Consider the following 21,817-nt stretch of genomic DNA (forward strand, 5'->3'; position numbering starts at 1 on the left):
GAAGAGATATGGGGACATATGTATATGTATAACTGATTCACTTGGTTATAAAGCAGAAACTAACACACCATTGTAAAGCAATTATACTCCAATAAAGATGTTTTAAAAAATTAAAAACAAATAAATAAATAAAAGTTAGGTTATTTATCTTTTTACTGTTGAGTTGTAAGTGTTCTTTATATGTTCTAGATACTAGATCCTTATCAGATAAATGATTTTCAAATATTTTCTCCCATTCTGTAGGTAAATACCAGTGACTTTTAATAAATAAAAATACTTTTGAGAACAAAACAATAAAAATAAAACTAACAAAATATTTACATAATTTATATACTGAAACCAAACAACACTGATAAATCAATGAAGACATAAATAAATGGAGTTATACCATTTTCAAAGATTGGAAGTCTCAGTATTGTTAAGATGTCAATTGTCCCCTAACTGATCTATAGCTTCAGTTCAATCCAAATCAATTGTCTGATTCTAAAATCAATTATTGGTATCTAAAATGTACATGGCTTTGGATAAATCCATATAAATCCAAAGGAACTAGAATAACCAAAATAATTTTGATGAAGAATAACAAAGTTCGAGGGATTACATTACATGATTTCAAGACATACTATAAACTATAGTAACCAAAACAGTGTGGTATTGGTGAAAAAACAGACAGAATACAGCAGAACAGAGAGTACAGAAATAGGCCCACTCACATGTGGTTAATCACTTTTTGACCTAATGCCAAGGCAATTCAATAGGACAGGAAAGTTTTTTCAACGACTAGTGTTGGCAACTGGATATTGACATGGAAAAAGAAAATCTTGACCCCTTCCTCGTACAATAAAATAAATATACACATACACAAAAATTAACTCAAAATAGATTATAAATGTAAAACCTAAAACTATGGAACTTCTAGAACAAAATATTAAAGAAAAGCTTGGTGACCTTGGAATAGGCAAAGATTTCTTAGGTATGGCACCAAGAATATGAATCATAAAAGAAAAAATTGATAAATTGGAATTCATCAAAAACAAGAACTTTTAATCTTCAAAAGACACTGTTAAGGACATGAAAAGACAAGCCACAGACTGCGAAAAAATATTTGCAATACATACACCAGGCAAACGACTCATATCTAAAATGTACAAATAATTCTTACTTGATCAATAGTAAGACAAAAAACAGCCTCCTCCCCCTACCCCCTACAAATGGGAAAAGGGTTTAAACAGACATTTTACTACAGAATATATACAAATGGTCAATAAATATACAAACAGATGCTCAACACAATTAGTCATCAAGGAAGTCCCAATTAAAATCACAATGAGAATGTACTATATACCCATTATAATAGTCAAAATTTAAAAGTCTAACCATGCATACAAATGGTTGGCATTAATGTGGGGGAATTGAAAGTCTCATATGTTGCTGATAGAAATTTCAAGTTTGGAAAACATTTAGATTGTTTCTTAAAATGTTAAACATGCATTCTTGTCCTAGTAAAAATAAAAACATACATCCACGCAGAAACTTATACTCAAATATTCACAGCAGCTGTATTTGTAATAGTTACACTCTGGAAGTAAACTGTAGTTCTATCAACATGTGAGTGGATAATAAATTGTAGTATATCTATACAATGGAATACTACTCAGCAATAAAATAAGTGACCTAATGGTACACTCAACAGCATAGCTGTTTGTCAGTGTTTGTCTGGAGATGGAGACACAAGGGGATGGATAACAAAGGGGCGTGAGGAAAATCTGAGGATGAGGGCAAGATACATTACCTTGCTTGTGGTGATAGTTTCGTGGGTGTATACACATGTCAAAACTCACCAAATTGTACATTTCAAAGATGGGCAGTTTATTGTATGTCAATCGTACATAAATAAAGTTGTAAAAAAAAAGACAGAAAAAATACATATTTATTATATAATTTTAAAGTTACTGAAAATATAATAAAGAAAAAGAATAAATAAACAAGTGTCCAACCATTTGATTCAGCAAGCCCAGGTTTGGAAATTTTTCTACAGAAGCAAGAAGCACTAGTCCTAAGAACATGTGTTTGAGAACACTTATCACAGTATTGTTTATAGAAGCAAAAACAGAAACAACTTAAAATATCTTTTGCTAGGGAAACAGATCAGTAAATTGTCAAGGACAATTATGCAGCCATTAAAAGAACAAACTTTATGCTTCAACTTGGAAGGTTGTTTCTGCTGTATGCTTAAGTGAGTAAAACAAAATGCAAATTATCCTGTGTGCTATTATGAGGTGACACTAGGTAGATGGACAGATGGATGAGCATCATAGATGGGCAGATCCATGGATGGACAGATAGATCTCCTACATATGTGCTTCCACATATGAGCACAGAGAAAAGTGAGGACAGCTACACATTAAACTGTTATTATCGGCTGGATTAGAAAGGCTTTGGGAGAAGATTGTTCATACATTTATGAATTATTTAACTTGCAAATATGAGTATGTTTTACTTTTATTTTTAGAAAAGTAAAAAGAAAAAGGATTAAAATAAAGTAAAGGCAAGATTCAACTTGCTTTGAAATACATCCCAAAAATATGTTGGCTTGAGAGTTAGAGAGGGGACCAGAGAGACAGAGGTGAGAGAAAGGAAGGGTAATAAAATGTCAATGGTAGAATCTAGGTGAATAGGTCATGGATATTGCTGTGCCAATTGAAAATGACCATAATGAACACTGAGGGGAAAACTAACATAAAACAATAGATAGGTAGGTATGTAGATAGATAGATAGGAAGATGAATGGATAAATAACCAGACAGACAAGGCCTCTGACCACTGCAAAAAGGGAATCCGTAATGTAGCAGGAGATTAACTTTTTCTGGGATTGCCCAGGCTCCAGGTGTGCTCCATTTGACTCCCAGTAGCACACCATCTGTGCCATTGTCCCCCTTTTAATCTCCCTGGAGTGTGCTCTGGAGTGAACACTGTGTCAGGGCCTTTCTCAGGTGTACAGACTCTCCAGATACACAGAAGCCCATGGAAGGTTTGGGTCTTCAGAAGCACTTGGTACCCCCAGGGTCCCTAAGACAACCCCTGTCTCTTGGGTTATCTCTCCCCAACCCCACTGGGGAGTTCTGATCACAGGCTCTCTGCCACTCATCAGCTGCTACTGTGACCTCAGGTTCTTCATTATACCTGCTGACACTGTCACAACAATACTGTGAAGCTCTTCTCCTTACCCTGTTTCCCTTTTGAGGAAGCCAAGGCACAGAGCAGTCATGTCACTTGATCTGTGTCTGTACTTTAGAAAGCGGTAGGGTTTGGGGGTGGATCCTGAGCCCGTGCTCTTAACACCTCTGCCCACATGGCTGCTTGTACAAGTGAGGGGGAGGCAGGGGCTTTGACTGCATCCCAACTCCAAACTCAGCCCCCAAGATCACAATGGGACTCTCTGTAGCCCCTGGGCCGACAGCTGGCAGAGGCTGCTCGGAAGCTCCTCCCGGCTCCCACAATGGGACTTGCCCAGAACGTGCTCACCTTAGACAGCTGCCACCTGCTTATGCCCCCCTCATCTGGGGGCCAGGGCATCCCTTCCTCCTGGAGAGTTTGGGGAACTCTGGGGACAGAATTTCCTCCCACTGGCCTCAGGCCACACCCACAGGAGGACACATCATCTCCCCTTGCAGGCACTAACTTGGGCACCTCAGGGACTTGCAACAGACCCCAGGCCTGCTTCTACGTCCTCCCTGAGGCTCTGGGCCATCCACACAAATCAAAGCCCCACACCAGCTCCAGGCATCCCATCCTGAGACTGCATTTTAATGAGTCCAGGGGAAACACTTTCCCCAAAGAGATACTTATTCCTGCTTATCTTCATCCACACCTTTCCTGGTCCAAAGGCTTTGCCTGGGTTCAAGCGATGATGGGAAAGTGCCCTCAGAGGATGAGACTGGCATGTTCCGAGTTGTGATTCCCCAGGCGGCGGTGGAGCAGAGGGCTCAGCCTTCCCAGTGGGGACTAAGGAGGCCTTATTATTATAATAAATCAGTCTCACTTGATTGGCTGCGAACGGTGGAGTGATGTGACCATATGTCACTTGGGCATTAAACAAATCCTAATGAGCTAAGAATATGTTTGTTTTAGCTAATTGACCTCTTTGGCCTTCATCAACCACTTGGTAAACATCCTCAGATAATGATTTCCAGAGAGCGGATTGTGGCTCTCGAGTGTGCTGAGAAGGTCCCCCGGCCCCAAGACCACCTCCTCCGGCTGCCGGCTGAGGCACACGTGTGCGCCTGCCTATGGCCACCCGGTCCCAGGAGGGTGCACTGGCGGTAACGGGGCGAAGGGAAAAGAGTGCAGCCAGACGGCTCTCCCAGCGCTCCTCCCTGCCTGTGTGACCACACTCTGAGCCATAGCTGTCTCGTCTGTTAAGTGAGGGCAATGCCCACTCCCAGAGGGATGGGGAGACAAAGCAGGGGTTCTAGGGTCTAGGCTCCGTGGTAGGTATTCTTGGAAATCTGTGCCAAATCAGTCATAAGCTGGACCCACGTCACTTCTATGCGAAGGAGCAGGAGTCCAGCAGTTCTCTGGGGACTGATGATCTGGATACCTGTGGGGTCTGGACCACAGAGACCTAAGTCCTCCAACTCAGTTCTCCTTGCAAGCAGTGGGCCAGGGGCCGAGCCCTCAACCAGCGAGGGTCTTCTTTAGCCAGCATAATGGATGCTTGTTAGATCTCAGAGCTAACTTCATCTGCCCTGGAATCACCAATCCCGTTCATCATGCCCCACATGTCTGAAGTTCAGACATTTCACTCCAATCATCTGAAAGCTGTCGGGGGAACCACTTTGGTTCCCTGGATGCATTAGCAAGACAGGGGAATAAACTTGAAGCCGTGAAGTAGATGGAGCCTCAGACTCAACCTCGGCACGGTCTAAGTGACTGTGACCCCACAGGCTTCTTCTGGCTGCCCTCACATCCCCCCACCTAGGATGGTGGGCTTCCGTTAGCTACTGAACTCTGTTTCTTCAGCTACAAAACAGAGCAACTATCTGACACAGAGAACTTATCAGTAATTGAGTGCTTCCTTCTTCCCTGATGCTGTCAAGTGCCTTACCCATATTTTGTCACTTAATCTACACGATAAGTGAGACACTTCCCTAAGGCCACAGAGTAGAGGGTGGCAGCACCAGGCCCCCGAGTTCTCCCTAATTCCAGAGGGGTGTGTCACCCAGTGCAGTGGGAAAAGGCTATTTACTTGCAGGTTAATAACTCTGCTTTGCAAGGTAGAGACTGTCAGCCTGTAAAGCATGGGGCACAGTGCCTGGCATGTGGCAGGAACTCAAACGGTAGTTACTCACGTTAGTCTACCAGAGGTGGCGCGGCAAGATGAGACCCCACATACCTTCTGAGTCAAACCACTTCCGCCGCTTCTCCCCAGTCCCCAGGGCTGATGCGCTTGAATTAGACAGGATTAAAGGCTTACCGGAGCTGGAAGCTGCAACCCAACTCCCCCGTGTTTAGCCCCAGACCTTCTGTCCGCTGGCTGAGAAGGACGCGGGAGAAAGGCAGCCACGCAGGGCAGTGCTGTTGCCTGGCGCACGGTGTCAAGAGAGCTTTTGCGCAGGAGCCAGCCCTCCCTCTGGATCCCCATGTCAAGAAAATGGGCCCTGCTCTTGCCCATGCTGCTCTGCAGCCTGACTGGCCCTACACACCTATTCCAGCCGAGCCTGGTGCTGGACATGGCCAAGGTCCTCCTGGATAACTACTGCTTCCCAGAGAACCTGATGGGGATGCAGGAAGCCACCGAGCAGGCCATCAGGAGTCGTGAGATCCTGGCCGTCTCAGACCCTCAGACTCTGGCCCATGTGCTGACAGCTGGCGTGCAGAGCTCCTTGAACGACCCTCGCCTGGTCATCTCCTATGAGCCCAGCACCCTCGAGGCTCCCCGGCAAGCCCCAGCACTCATGAACCTCACGCTAGAGGAACTCATTGCGGGGCTGCAGACCGGCCTCCGCCATGAGGTTCTGGAAGGCAATGTGGGCTACCTGCGGGTGGACGACATCCCGGGCCAGGAGGTGATGAGCAAGCTGAGGAGCTTCCTGGTGGCCAACGTCTGGAGGAAGCTCATGGGCACCTCTGCCTTGGTGCTGGACCTCCGTCACTGCACTGGGGGCCACATTTCCGGCATCCCCTATGTCATCTCCTACCTGCACCCAGGGAACACAGTCCTGCACGTGGATACCATCTATGATCGCCCCTCTAATACGACCACTGAGATCTGGACCCTGCCCGAAGTCCTAGGAGAGAACTACGGTGCCGATAAGGATGTGATGGTCCTCACCAGTGGTCGCACCGGGGGTGTGGCTGAGGACATCGCTTATATCCTCAAGCAAATGCGCAGGGCCATTGTGGTGGGCGAGCGGACTGTGGGGGGGGCCTTGGACCTCCAGAAGCTGCGGATAGGCCAGTCTGACTTCTTTCTCACCGTGCCCGTGTCCAGGTCCCTGGGGCCCCTGGGCAAGGGCAGCCAGACTTGGGAGGGCAGCGGGGTGCTGCCTTGTGTGGGGACACCGGCCGAGCAGGCCCTGGAGAAGGCCCTGGCCATCCTCACGCTGCGCCGCGCCCTGCCGGCAGTCATCCAGCGCCTGCAGGAGGCCCTGCGGGAATACTACACACTGGTGGACCGCGTGCCTGCCCTGCTGCACCACCTGGCCAACATGGACCTGTCCTCGGTGGTCTCCGAGGAGGATCTGGTCACTAAGCTCAACACCGGCCTGCAGGCCGTGTCCGAGGACCCCAGGCTCCTGGTGCAGGTGGTCAGGTCCAAAGAAACCTCTTCTGGGCCCGAGGATGAAGCTGAAGAACCCCCGGAGATGGTCTCAGAAGTGCCCGAGGACGAGGCTGCCCGGCGGGCCCTGGTGGACTCCGTGTTCCAGGTGTCCGTGCTGCCGGGCAACGTGGGTTACCTGCGCTTTGACAGGTTTGCCGACGCCTCAGTGCTGGGGGAGCTGGCCCCGTACATCCTGCGCCAGGTGTGGGAGCCCCTGCAGGACACGGAGCACCTCATCATGGACCTGCGGCAGAACCCTGGGGGGCCGTCCTCCTCCGTGCCCCTGCTGCTCTCCTATTTCCAGGGACCCGACTCCGGCCCCGTGCGTCTCTTCACCACCTACGACCGGCGCACCAACGTCACGCAGGAGCACTTCAGCCAGACCGAGCTGCTGGGCCAGCCATACGGCACCCAGCGCGGGGTGTACCTGCTCACCAGCCACCGCACCGCCACCGCAGCCGAGGAGCTGGCCTTCCTCATGCAGTCGCTCGGCTGGGCCACGCTGGTGGGCGAGATCACGGCGGGCAGCCTGCTGCACACGCACACGGTGCCCCTGCTGGAGACGCCCGAGGGCGGCCTGGCGCTCACGGTGCCCGTGCTCACCTTCATCGACAACCATGGCGAGTGCTGGCTGGGGGGCGGCGTGGTCCCCGATGCCATCGTGCTGGCCGAGGAAGCCCTGGACAGAGCCCAGGAGGTGCTGGAGTTCCACCGAAGCCTGGGGGAGTTGGTGGAGGGCACGGGGCACCTGCTGGAGGCCCACTATGCCCGGCCAGAGGTCGTGGGGCAGACAGGCGCCGTGTTGCAAGCCAAGCTGGCCCAGGGCGCCTACCGCACAGCAGTGGACCTGGAGTCGCTGGCCTCCCAGCTCACGGCAGACCTGCAGGAGATGTCTGGAGACCACCGTCTGCTGGTGTTCCACAGCCCCGGCGAGATGGTGGCTGAAGAAGTGCCCCTACCACCTCCCATCGTCCCCTCCCCGGAGGAGCTCTCCTACCTCATCGAGGCCCTGTTCAAGACAGAGGTGCTGCCGGGCCGGCTGGGCTACCTGCGTTTCGACGCCATGGCTGACCTGGAGACGGTGAAAGCCATCGGGCCGCAGCTGGTACAGCTGGTGTGGCAGAAGCTGGTAGACACGCCCGCTCTGGTCGTCGACCTGCGCTACAACCCCGGCAGCTACTCCACGGCCGTGCCGCTGCTCTGTTCCTACTTCTTCGAGGCAGAGCCCCGCCAGCACCTCTACTCCGTCTTTGACAGGGCCATGTCGAGGGTCACAGAGGTGTGGACCCTGCCCCAGGTGGCAGGCCAGCGCTACGGCTCCCACAAGGACCTCTACATCCTGGTGAGCCACACCAGCGGGTCGGCGGCTGAGGCTTTTGCTCACACCATGCAGGACCTGCAGCGTGCCACCATCATCGGGGAGCCCACGGCTGGAGGGGCGCTCTCCGTGGGCATCTACCAGGTGGGCAGCAGCCCCTTATATGCCTCCATGCCCACTCAGATGGCCCTGAGTGCCAGCACCGGTGAGGCCTGGGACCTGGCTGGGGTGGAGCCAGACATCACCGTGCCCATGAGCATGGCGCTCTCCACAGCCCAGGATATAGTGGCCCTGCGTGCCAAGGTGCCCACTGTGCTGCAGACAGCTGGGAAGCTCGTAGCAGATAACTACGCCTCCCCCGAGCTGGGAGCCAAGATGGCATCCAAACTGAGCCATCTGCAGAGCCGCTATGCCAGGGTGACCTCAGAAGCTGCCCTGGCCGAGATGCTGGAGGCTGACCTGCAGGTGCTGTCCGGGGACCCACACCTGAAGACAGCCCATATCCCTGAGGATGCCAAGGACCGCATTCCTGGGATTGTACCCATGCAGGTGAGTTACAAGGGAGACTTGGTCCAGCACAGTCCCAGGAGAGAGTCAACCAACTGTCCGCACATCCAGGGCTCCGTGCAGGGTGCAAGGCAACGGCTTCCAGACGTGTTTTCATGTTAAATTTTTCACCAATCACGTCTTTTCCTCTCTCTCACCCTGCCCTCCAGTCCCTCATGTGCCCATGAGGTCCCTGAGCACCTCAGTAGATCATTGGTACCCACAGGAGCTCAGTTTGAAAAGTGCTAGTATAGAAGGAGCTTCACTCTTGGCTAGGTAGAATGCAAGGGTTTGTAGGGCTTCTCACTGTCAGTGTTGGAGAAAGAGGTTGATAAGTCACATGAGGTCCCCGTGATTTCCTATTCTGGAAATGTGGGGTTTGTGTGCGTCCACATCACCTGCCTGCCTCAGGGGTTTGCAGTTTGTGTGAATGAGTCAGGGGGATGGAGACAGGGAATCAGCACAGGTCCTGGCATCACAGTTGCCTTGGAGCTAGAGCATGGAGCCTGGGGACAGGTCCAGGAGTGTCCACACACAGCCAGGACAACCCCTGCAGTGAGGCTGCCTTGGGTAGGCACCGACTGCCTTCTCCTCCCCTCCCCCAATGCCAAGTACTGTCTCCCAAAGGAGTTGTGCTGGGTGGGCGTGCACCCTGACACAAGGGCCAACTGAATGGGAAATTCTGGGCCAGGCTGTGTGGTCAAGATATTTGAAGCCAGCACTGCAGGTCTGGGGAACACTGAAAAGGTAAATCAAGGCTGCAGGGTAGATGAGGGAAAAATTCTCCTGATCAAGGGCCAAAGCACACCCCAGGACTCACCAAGCACTCCCATCAGCAAAGAGCTGGATCTAAAGCACCTTTACAACACCTCTCCATGGTGTTTATCATCTATGATATAACTGCATAGTCACAACAAGTAGGCAGGGCAGCATTTGTCCCGGTTCCCTTGAAGCCAGGACCTGAGATAGGGGCTTAGGCACGCGGTCAGTTGATGTGGGAGGTGGTCACTGCAGCAGGAGTGAGGGAGCGGGGAAAGTGGGACAGGAAGTGTGGGCGTGTTATTGAGCCTGTTGCTTCTGAAGATTGCAACACACCCTGACAAGTGTGAGGAATGCCTCTGCAGACGTGACCCCGCGGCTCCCGCTCTCTGTTAGCTGAAGGTCTCCCTGGGGACGTGAACTCTCTCAGATTCTGGGGCAGCTTGGAGAAGGTCCTGAAGTAGAGAGTAAAAAACAAGGGTATGCTAGAGGCAAAGCCCTGTCAGCCTGGGTCAAGCTGTGGCTGAAATCAGAGGAGGGCTGAGGGCACCAAAAGCATCTACTGTCGAATTGTTATCCCATTTTACAAAAAGAGGAACTGAGGCCTGGAGGGGTACAGAGGAGAGTGGCCCATGGCCCAAGGGCTTGTGACTGAGGTCAGCACAAGGCTTGGAGGCCGGGTGTCCTAGTCAGCAGGGGTGTTCCTGGTTTGGAGTCACCTGGTGTGGATTCATATTCTGGCTCCTCCACTTACTGGCTGTGTGACCTTGGGCAAGTTACTTAATCACTCTGTGCTTCAGTTTTTTTCAGTAAAAAGATGGCGATAATAGTGTCTTCTCTACAGTAACTACTACAACATGCTCAGCACAGGGCCAGATCCCTGGTAAAGACTCAAGCGCCCAGTAGTTCATGTCTTCAGATGATGATGTCCTTAGATGATGAGCTCAGAGACAAAAAGTGTCCGGGGAGCTCAGGGGAGTCAGAGTGGAGACCATGCCTGGGCCTTCCAGCTCTGACGCCAGGGTGAGAGGTTGGCACCCATGAGCATTCCCTGTAAGGAGGCTGCTGACCACTCATTGGGGTTCATATCCCAGGCCCACTACCCATGTAACCTCCTGGATACCATCAGGAAAGGCCCTGGCACCTACTACCTCCTTAGGAAATGTTAGCTCCCTTCCCGTGGGCTCAATATACCTCATGATATAAAGGACCTCCGTGACACCCACTTTCAAATCTGACCTTTCACTGTATCTGGCAGAAGTGACAGGGGGTGGATACTGGGCACGGTTTGGCAGAAGAACAGGGAACCATGGCTATGGGAGAGTTTGACCTGGACTTTAGCGGAGCTAATTGTCCATTTAAGTACTATGATCAATAATGAAATAAAGATACTCAGAACCTTAAAAAAAAAAAAAATTTGAGCTTTCAAATCTCTCCTCTCCTGACACGGAGCCGACCTCCCTCTCTTTCAGATCCCTTCCCCTGAAGTCTTTGAAGACCTGATCAAGTTTTCCTTCCACACTAATGTGCTTGAGGGCAACATTGGCTACTTGAGGTTTGATATGTTTGGGGACTGTGAGCTGCTCACCCAGGTCTCCGAGCTGCTGGTGGAGCATGTCTGGAAGAAGATTGTACACACGGACGCCCTGATTGTCGACATGAGGTCAGTGGGCGGGGCTCAGCAGTTCCCAGCGAGGCTGGGGCAGCTGCTGGAAGACAGTCAAAGCCATGAGTCTAGTGGGGAAGAAAGGACCCTGGGACGCCGGGCAGACCCCAAGTGGAATAGCCCGCCTGGCTCTCAGGGCTCTGGCCAGCTATTCTGGGGTTCTGGTTTAATTAGCCAGGTGGGGTCCCAACACTGTTGGTTTTTTTAAGCTCAGATGACCAAGGCTGAGAACCACTGAGCTAATCCAGTGGTCCCCAAACTTACCTAGTCACAGGATTCAGTGAGGAGAGAGGGAAAGGGTGACCTTAAACACACTGATTCCAGGACCCCTCCCAGCCCTGCTGAATCCAAAGCCCCAGGAGTGAGGTCCAGTGATCTGTATATTTAACAGACATCATCCAGGTGACTCTGATGATCAGCCATGTTTGGGACAGCTAGGCTTCCACCTGTGCTTGTGCCTCACATCTTATGAAATCAGCCCGGGACAACCCTGGTCATGAGAATCATAAAGCCAGTGGCCCAGAGAGAATTTGCGATTTAGCCACTATTGTTGCAAAAAGAACTCTTTACGCTACAAAATGATTGTTGGGGGGATGCTTTCAGCTAGACCTCTCATCTGCTTCTGTGAAGGTATGCCTCATACAGGTTGAGTTTCCTTCTGAGAGCTGGGGGAGGGGACTTGGAAGGGTAATGGGTAGAAGAATGCCCTTCAGTGACCAGGTCTCTTGTCACTCCCGGGGCCATCAGCAGACGTGCCCTGGGCACCTTCCATGGGCACTGGGAAGGGGGAAGCCAGCTCCCCTGGCAATTGGACACTTCCGCCCCACCCCCACCCCCATCCACAGTGCTGGATATACTGAGAGGGAGCTCTGGCTGCTGGCTTGCAAAACTCTTGAGATTCTTAGTCGTCACTAGGTGGCACTGGATCCCAGAGGCGGACTTTCCTCCCTGGAAGATGAACCATCTCCCAGGGCTTGGGTTTGTGTATACACAGAACTTGAGCTTGGGGACTCCTGTGGCACCTCTGATGACTTTATTCTTCAAACGCTCTATTGAACATCCAAATGACCCTCATGCTAAGTCCCTTTCTGCTTAACGGTGTCATCCAAATTTTTCTAAAGAGGAGACCCAGCCCACAGGTGTGCTTTGCTTAAAGATTCTTCCAAGCCAAGGTTTGGAGGTTCAGATGCTGAAGTCATGGGCCCTGAACACATCCGGGCCATCCTAGACCATCAACTGGAAGAGACTCCTAATACACTGCCAGCCCAGGATTCCTCGTTACACAAATAAGGAGACAGGGGCCCAGCGAGGTCACACAGCAGGACAAATCCAAATAGCCTGGAATGATCACAGGATCCCTCACCCCCAATGCAGTTCCACAGCTCTGAACACTCCACCACACTAAGAGCCATGTTAGGACACCTCAACTAAGATACCTAGTGGGTTTTGTGAAATTATCAAGCATGAAACTAGGGAAGACAGTGCTCTCAAAATGCAGGCAGCATGGGTGCATGGGAGCAGGCCACGGTCAGTAAGCTGGGGAAATTTATCAACAAGTTCCCGAGTGCAGGACCTAGGGCCTTTAATATAACATATACAATATGTATCACATAATGTATTAATGTGTGAACAGAAGGGGTGAGTAAGTTATGCAGTATTTTCTAAATGAATTTGACCACAAAGTCTCTGGTTCTCACGAATCTTGTACTCTGGGAAATGCCAGCCAAAGAATTCTGTAGGAGGAAGAAAGGACACCAGACTGAGGCTGCCTGGAATTAGAACCCTCCACAGGGCAAGGATTAGGGCACCCAGAGGGGCACCGAGGGCTTCCCTGTGGGCTCCGCCCTTCAGTGGGCAACATTTCCCTTCCCTCAGGTTCAACATCGGTGGTCCCACCTCCTCCATCTCCGCCATATGCTCCTACTTTTTCGACGAAGGCCCACCTATTCTGCTGGACAAAATCTACAACCGGCCCAATGACTCTGTCAGCGAGCTCTGGACCCACGCGCAGCTCGAAGGTGGGTACAGAAGCCTTTCCTTCCTATTATCATTCTAGAAGCTTCTGGGAAATCAAGGAAAGACAGTTTGGGTTTGGGTAAAAGTAACTGTAGCTAGAATATAAAGCCCCCGTCCGATGCCATGTACTCTGTACATAAGACCTTTAATCCCTGCAAAACATGTACCATTATACCTATTTTCTAGATGAGAAAAATGAGTCCCAACTAGGTCAAATAGCTTGTCTAAGGTCACTCAGCTAATAAGTGACAGCTCCCAAACTCGAACACTGGTTTGTCTAAAACCAAAATGCCTGCCATTCCTGCCACAGCAACCATCAGCCTGCAAGACAAATGTAAAGCTACAAGGGTCCTCGGGCCATCACCAAATCCCACGGCGTTTCCAGTGGTTTTCCATCTCACCTGAACTCTCAGCAGCTTCCCAGCACACCTACCCAAAGGAAGTTCATGACTCCGATGGGGCTTGTGTTACCTGCCCTGGGCCCAGAGCAGTGGCCAGAGGAAGCAGTACAGGCCCCGCGCTTTACAGAGCCACGGCTGTCCAGCCACATCCCAGGTGGACAGCCTTGCTCCATCTCCCTTGCCTAGCTTGCAAAACCAAGGAACCTGCGTGTCCATCTGAAAAGAGGGGGCTGGGAAACCAATGGGGGATGTGCCTCCTCCGATCAGAAAAGCACCCTGCAATTTTCATTTGCATACTTCCTTATCACACAAGCATTTGGAGGGAATCTTCCAAGATATACATTCAATAATATTGCAAAATGTAAATAAAAATCAGAACCAGATGAATTCTCAATTCAAATAGACATTCAAGACCAGTAGTTAAAAACAGATCTGCAGATCATGGGGTCTTGGAATTGCGATGTCCAGTACGGAAGCCACATGCCACACATGGATTGAGATGCATAAAGTGTTCAGTGCACACCAGATTTTGAAGACTTTCATGAAAAAAAGGATGTAAAATATCTCAATAATTTTATTGATGACATTTTGAGAGGAACAAATTTTAGATTTATTGAGTTAGATAAAACAGTATTAAAATTCATTCTATCAATTTTGTTTTACTTGTTTAATGTGGCTTCTAGAAAACTTGAAATGACATATGTGGCTTGCATTCGGGCTCATGTTGCTTTTCTATTGGACATCACTGTCCTAGAGGGCTGTCGTCATTAAGTCACAAACTTGGCTCTTCTGAGGGTCCAAAGTGAAGAGAGTCTGGTCAGGTTAGCCCTTTTCTCGGGTAAGTCAGTCCAGCCTCTTCCCATCACTGGTGGTAAGATCTCTCAAGCGCTGGCATGCTCAGGATCTGGCACACATCCTTATCCCCATTTTACAGATGCAGAAACTGGGGCTCAGAATGGTGGGGTGACTTGCCTGTGGACACAAGGACACAGAACTAAATCCCTGGCCCTCCTCTCTGGAGTCTAAGCAGTATGGAGAAGGCAGGTGCCCAGGGTGGGGACTTGACTCCCTATTTTGAAGGGCCTTATATCCTGCAGGTGAACGCTACGGCTCCAAGAAGAGTATGGTCATTCTGACCAGCAGTTTGACAGCTGGCGCCGCAGAGGAATTTACCTACATCTTGAAGAGGCTGGGCCGGGCACTGGTCATCGGGGAGGTGACCAGTGGGGGCTGCCAGCTGCCGCAAACCTACCACGTGGATGACACCGACCTGTACATCACCATCCCCACTGCCCGCTCAGTGGGGGCTGCAGACGGCAGCTCCTGGGAAGGGGTGGGCGTGGTGCCTGACGTGGCTGCCCCTGCAGAAGCAGCCCTCGCCAGAGCCAAGGAGGTGCTCCAGCACTCTCTGCTAAGGGCGAGGCGGAGCCCACGCCTGCACGGCCGCCGCAAGGGCCACCGTAGTCGGAGCCATAAAAGGGCGGGACCTCTGGGACACATCCAAGGGACACCCAGGCATGAGGTCCTGACTGAGGCCCCCAAAGGGCAGAAAACGGGCCTGCTGCCCTCTGGTTAGGCTTGAGAATCAGAGGTACCCTTGGAGCTCATATATCTGGTCTCTTCCCAATTGCCAGCATCCTCTCTGTTGGAACACCTCGGGACAGGAAGCTCACCCCCTTCAAAGTCCACCCCCTTCAGGGAAGTGAAGTCCAGATCTATCCCCACCCACGCTTCTTAACCACCAACCCCTGGTCCTCATGCTGTCAACTAGAGCATCTCTGTCCAATAACGTCATAACGTGAGCCACAGATGCCAGGCACATGTGTCACTTTACATTTTTAAGGAAAGTATAAAGAAGCAGGTGAAATTAATTTTAATAGTATACTTTATTTAACCCACTATATTCACAGTAGTATCATTTCAATGAGTATTCAATATAAAAATTGTTATGAATTAGATGCTTTTGCACCAAGTCTTTGAGATCCGGTGTGTGTCCCGTGCTTATAATACATCTCCATTGGCACATGTCACGTGTCTAGCACACAGCAACCACCTGCAGCTGGTGGCTCCCATGTGGGACAGTGCAGGTCCAGAGGTCAGGAGCCCCACTCCCCCGCTACACTGTCCCATTCTGTCCTCCCTGCACCTGAATCTTCCCCAGTAGTGTACCTCTCCCACTCTGCCCTGGGATCATTTCTGTCCCCGCCATGCTGTGTAGTCCTCAGGGGTGGAGACCGTCCTACGCATCCTCGTCTCCTACTGCCCAGCACTTGGCATGGCACCTGACACAGGCAGTGGATACACAGTAAACACACATGCCTATCAAGCTGCAAAACTATGTTTTCCTCCAAGTGGCAGCCCTCAGACACATGAAGACAAGTTCAGTTTCACTTAGAACCCTCTCCTCCCTGCCCTAAACCCTCCCAATCCAATTCTACACGGCAAGTCTATCTTTCCTTCACAATCCTTCCATGACCTTGTTCTCCTGATTCTGCCAGGGACCCAAAAGTGAGCTCTGGTGCCACGCAGAATCCCACCATGCAGCGCTGCTACCAGAGGGGAGAGTGGCCCTGGGTGGTGGTCTGGGGACCTGCCCTGCTCGTCCAAGTGCAGCCGGTCACTGTGCCAGCTCTGGTGAGCAAGCTGACTCCTAACAGGGTGAGAAGTTTGAGGCAGGCAGAGCCCAAGACCTCCCCCAGAGCTGGGCCAGCCCTGGGAGGAGACCTGGAGCCCAGGGGTAACCTGGGGGAATGAGAGACACCCGGCTTGTGCCCTGGGTCCATTCAACTCTGCTCTGCTAGAGTCACAGGGACCCAAAAATGAGAGACCTCTGAGGCTCTGCCCGAAGTCATGGTGGGGCGAGGCCAGGAGGGCGGGGAGATCCCAGTGCACAGTCCTTGCTCCCAGAGCTCCAGGCTCCAGGACTGCCGGGGTGAGGATGAAGTTCTGGTCCTATCTGGCCTGGCCCTCTGGTGAGTCCAGGCTGCAGCTGCCAAAGGCGACTCCCCAGGGCACCAGGCATGGCCTGGACTTCATCAGCCCCCTCCCTAGACCTCAGAGATCTGGGGAATCTGGGCCACCACCATCCCTAGGGGTTTCTCCACCAGAACACCTCAAAACAACCCTGTCTAAACTGGAAAGCCCTGATGGAAGGCAAGATTTCTCTCCAGCTCCTTTTCCTCCTGCTAAATTCAAGTAAGATTCATGGCATGATCGAATTTTAGTAGTTATCATATATACTGTGATCTCACATTTTTCTTCATTAAACCTACTACTATCCAGGCAAATGTGTGACCACATTATATGCTTACACTCTAGGACTCTCTCCCCTCCCTCTTTCTCTCTCTCTCACATACACCCACAAAGAGATATATACATATATATACATGCATATATATGTATGTGTGTGTGTATATATATATAATATACATATATATATATATATAATATATATATAATATACATATATATATATATATATATATATATATATATATATATACACACAGCTATGTGATGATTACCTAAATCAAACAATGGTTTCTTCTAGATGGTAGCATTTGGGGTGATGTTTTAACTTTCTTATTTATACTTTCTCTTTTTCTTAAATCCTTATAATTAGCATATATCATTATTTTCAAATGCAGCCGTCATTATTCGAAAAATATAGTAAATAAGATAAAATAAATTATATAACTGACTCACTACCTATACCTTAGTGATCATTAGTGGTTGTTCATTTTTTTATGGGTTTTCCTTTCACAACTTTTGGATTTCCTTGATTTGCACCACTGGTGTTTCCTGCAGCTTAATTTGTTTAAGGTGTCCCATAGGCACTGTGGGGTCACAGATGGCAAATACCCTGGTGGGTCTTAAACAGGGGAAGGGGCGGAGCAGTTTAGGGTGGGTGACATACACAGATCTCTCTTCTGAGCTTCACACCACATGGACATCCATTATTACCATCTCCACCAGAGTCAGCTCCGCCCAGAGCCTTAGACAGGACCAGTTATTCACTGGCGGTCACACATCTAGCACAGTGGATGTTTGCCCTCCTTTAGGCCACCAGCATTTGCACCCCCTTTGGATGTTCAGAGAATTGCTCCCCATATGAACCTGTGGGAAACAGACTTACTCAGAAGCAGAGAGGTGGTTAGGAGCTCAGGTTCCAGCTTGAGCCTGCCCAGATAGGAAGGTCAGCCCTGCCACTTCCAGGCTGTGTGACTCTGGGCAACTTACTTACTTCACATCTCTGTGCCTCAGTTTCCTCATCCATGTGATGGACGAGATAATAGCCCCTTTGGGGCTGTGTAGATTGAATGATTAATCTAGTGCTTGGCCAATGTCAGTTCTAACCATTCCCCCACCATGAAATCAGATATCCTGGACGCTCACTTTTCCAGCTCCCTGGCTGTGGGGTATGGACATGTGGTCCTGCCTGGGCCAACCAGAGGCCTGTGTGCAGGACTTTTTTTTTTTTTTTTTTTGGAGCAAGTGACCCAGGGAAGCTTGGTAGCAGCAATGGCCAGATGTCCAGTGTGCAGGGCAGCATGGCCATGCCCCCACTTATCAGGGGCAGAAGCATCACCTTCCAGAGGTGGTTCCCCTGCCTGACCACAGCTGAGGTCGTGCTGAGTAGCTCCTTGCTTCTGCCTACTATTCAGCCTGGGCCCCCTGCTTGCCCACCCAACACTGGGCGCAGCCCTGGCTCCTCTCAAGATATCCTTTTCCGCTTCAACCAGCCACAGACTTTGCTTTCTTACAATGAACTGCACCGTCCATCCCCTCTGCCTTGTCTTGAGGTCCTGACTCGGTTCCTAAATCCCCACCACAGCCTCCTGCCCCATTTCTGTGTTCCGGCCTGTAGCCAGGGCCACTGCTCTGCCATGCAACTTTCTCCCATGTCCCCCTGCTTGAGGACCCCACTGATGTGCTGTGAGAGGGGCTGGACCAGGCCGCCACCCCCTTTCCCAAGGTATCCCCAGCCACAGACAGGCTGGACTTTCACCATCAGGATCCTTGCTGGAGACTTGACCCAGCTCTCAGGCCATGCTGGAGCACCAGAGGGTAGGACCCCAGCTCTTCTCCCATCTCACTCAGCCTCCTGCTTCCTGTGTGCTTGCCTCTGCCAAACAGCCCAACACGAAGCAGACGGCCCCGTTTGTGTGTCAGTGAGGGTCATCGCCACCCACACAGCTTTAATGCAATGAAAGGATACAACTTGGAAAGAAAAAGGATACAGCCCGAATCACAGCTGTGGGCAAAGAAACCTGCCTCCAAGGTCCCCAGTGGAGAGCGCTCAACTCACACTTCCTGGCTTCTATAGGATTAGCTGCCTAAGGACCTCCTTGCTACCTTGCAGATCAGGGTGGCTGGCAGTGAAAATAGCCTCCTAATCCAAGCAGCTTAGAATAGCAAGGGTATCAGAGGCTACTGGCTTCCTGTCTCCTGCTCCAGGAAAACATAAGATGACTGGGGAAGAAAAAGTTACATTTAAAGAACAAGAACGGCTACCCTCCTTCCAGAAGGCACTGTCTCCCCAACGCCCATTCAAAATCGCTTTCCCAAAATTCTTCTTTTCTAGGACGCGGCACAAATCAAAACACATTGGAGAATAATTTGTTTTTAAAATAAAAGTTTTATTCTATGGATTTCATATCTTACTATATGATGTTTGGACCTCACACATGACTTCTACTACAAAAACATAAACAAAATTATACATATAGGCAGGGCATGTAAAACCCCTTCTCTAAAGAGAAGTGGCCTGCAGGGGAGGCATGCTGCCACCAGGGGGCGGCAGCACCTCCCAAGGAAAGAAAGGCTGGGAGGTTTACCTTAGGACAACGCCCGCTGACTTTCACCCCTCTATAGGGTCTCTCCCTGTGCCTAGAGGAACAGGGCAGTACTGTGAGGTTAGCAGGGCCAGGCCCACCACCCAGCTGGTTCAAAGGCTGGGAGCATAACAGAGTTAGGGGTCTCCAGCTGGTGGTTCCTGCCCCTCCCCACGCCACCACCACTAACGTGCTTCCTTAAGTCCATGCCATTTTGGCCATCAGTTTTTTAGAGACAGTTCCACATACGGTCCTGATTTCTGGCCTCTCTTGAGAGCTGCACTTGGCCTGGCACTAAGGACCCTTCACCTAGGACACATGAGCTCCCGGTGTCAGGACGACCCTCACCTCCTCTTCCCTCCACACCCCCCAAGCCCAGTGGGCTACACATACTTTCATCAACATAATTATACAGTCTTTTGAGTAGAATCTGTGGTCTAAGATTCAGGAATTGGCCAGAAGTAGATATGGACCTAGGACTCTGGCCTTGTTAAGGTTTTACGTCTCTTCCAGATAAAAGCAGAAAGAAAAGCAAATCTTGGTTAAAATTGAGAACTAAAATGGATCTGAATTCAGAATGTCTCATTTTAGCCTCATTAGCACATTTGGGGGACTTTTAGAAATCTTAATGGAATGGCTGCTGTTTGGGAGGTCACATACTGAGATATAATTTGCTATTTTTCCAGCCACTATAGGTATTTTCTCTTCCATTGTCCAAAAAGCAAGCCAAGACTTTCTGTTTATTGGCTCAGTGGCTCCTGTGTTACCTGCCTAATGATGGTATTGCCAGAAAACCACCAGGGCTGAGATCCTGGGAGAAGATCCAGAGCACGTTGGAGGATAGAGGCAAAGACACCAACACAGCATGGGGACACTGCTTGATGCCAAGAGAGGGTATTCTTAGGTGGGAGTTGCTGGGGAATGTTCTGTAAACTGGAGAGATGGGGGTGGGGGGGGGGATTTTAAAAAGACAGACTGCCTGTCCTACCAGAATAGGATTACGGTAGAGAACAGATTAAATTAGATATAGAGAATTTAAGGAATGTGGTGATCCTTACGCCAGAATTGTCGAGTAAAATTCATACCTGCTGATGTGATGTTCTGTGGCAACATCATCTGCCAACTCTTAACTGGGATGGAAGGTGGCAGAGAGAGCATGGGCAAAGTCATGATTAAAAGTGACTGATCTCCAGTCGATACAGGAGGGTAGGAGAGAAAAGGGACGAGACAGGCTTCAACTGCCATGGGGACTTTCGGAAGGCAGCCTGGTGACAAGTATGAACCGCCACATTAATAAACTGTAAGTCATCACCTCCATGAGTCATCTTGGCGTCTGTCAATTTGAATGGCTACAAAGCAACTTGCATCTACATCAATTTTTACCAAAATGAACTCCACCTTAAAAAGTTGACTTGGGAGATGTTTTCTTGTGCTTCTTCATAAAATTAATTAACTTTAATTTTTTTTCCAAAATGTCTCTCTTGCTTATGAATGACGCGGTCACTATTAGTAATCATTCTGTTTGCAGCCGAGGTTCCCAGATGAGTGTGGGTGGGCCAGGGAAGACACACCAGTGTAGACATCTCAGGGGTCCTAGCCTTGACCTCACCACCTCTTGCCCTGCATCGCTTTGCCCGTCAGCTCACCGTGGACCTCAATGCTCACTGCTATAAAGTCAGGGGATGGGCTAGAAAGGTAGAATCCCTTTCAATTCTAAATTTCTATTGTTTTAGTATAGTGCACTTATGCCTGTCAAACTGATTTCAAAGAAATTATAGAGCAATCCAACAAGTCAGAGGAGAACAGCTGTGCATCCATTTTAACAGATGTCGAAACCCTTGTGTGAAGCTGGTTTGTCAGGAATGAGGCCAGAACCAGGCATCTCGTTCATTCTTCTCACAAAGGTCTGTTGAATGCCTGCTATTTGCCTACATTGTTCTAGCTGCTGGGGATACAGCAGTGAACAAAACAGCAAAAATCCCTTATGGAACTTACATTCTAGTGATGGGAAATTCAAGAAACAAGACAAATCAGTAAAAAGAGTAAGCAAAACAGTGAAAAGTGCTCAAGAGAAGGGCAATAGAAAATGTTGGGGAGGGGAGGAAGGGTGCAAGTTGAAACTGTAGACAGGGAGTCAATGCCTGTCTTAAGTCCCAGTTTTTTCATCATCCACAATGCCACACAACCTGGCTGGGCTGAGCAGACGCATGGCAGGCTGGGAAGGATGTGAGCACAAGTGGGCAATCCTGGGATCTTATTCTTGTACTGCTTCTCCAGAACCCATGGTCTTAGGAAAGTCAGCTGACCTCTTGCAGTTCAGTTTCTTCCGTAGTAAAATGGGAATTAAGTATCTACCTCCTGTGGGACTTCTCTGGTGGCGCAGTGGTTGGGAGTCCGCCTGCCAATGCAGGGGACAGGGGTTCAAGCCCTGGCCTGGGAAGATCCCACATGCCG

The 21,817-nt window shown here is 50.0% G+C and overlaps 1 protein-coding gene across 1 annotated transcript; it reads left to right on the forward strand.

Annotated features, from left to right (window-relative positions):
• The first annotated feature begins 5,642 nt into the window (after positions 1-5,642).
• RBP3 (retinol binding protein 3) lies at positions 5,643-15,105 on the forward strand. The gene is made up of 4 exons (XM_036829569.1): positions 5,643-8,690; positions 10,919-11,109; positions 12,988-13,130; positions 14,627-15,105. Exons 1-4 carry the CDS (start codon positions 5,643-5,645, stop codon positions 15,103-15,105), a joined length of 3,861 nt encoding a protein of 1,286 aa, XP_036685464.1.
• The last annotated feature ends 6,712 nt before the right edge of the window (positions 15,106-21,817 follow it).

Source organism: Balaenoptera musculus, chromosome 16 (genome assembly GCF_009873245.2).
Source record: "Balaenoptera musculus isolate JJ_BM4_2016_0621 chromosome 16, mBalMus1.pri.v3, whole genome shotgun sequence".
Lineage (NCBI taxonomy): Eukaryota > Metazoa > Chordata > Mammalia > Artiodactyla > Balaenopteridae > Balaenoptera > Balaenoptera musculus.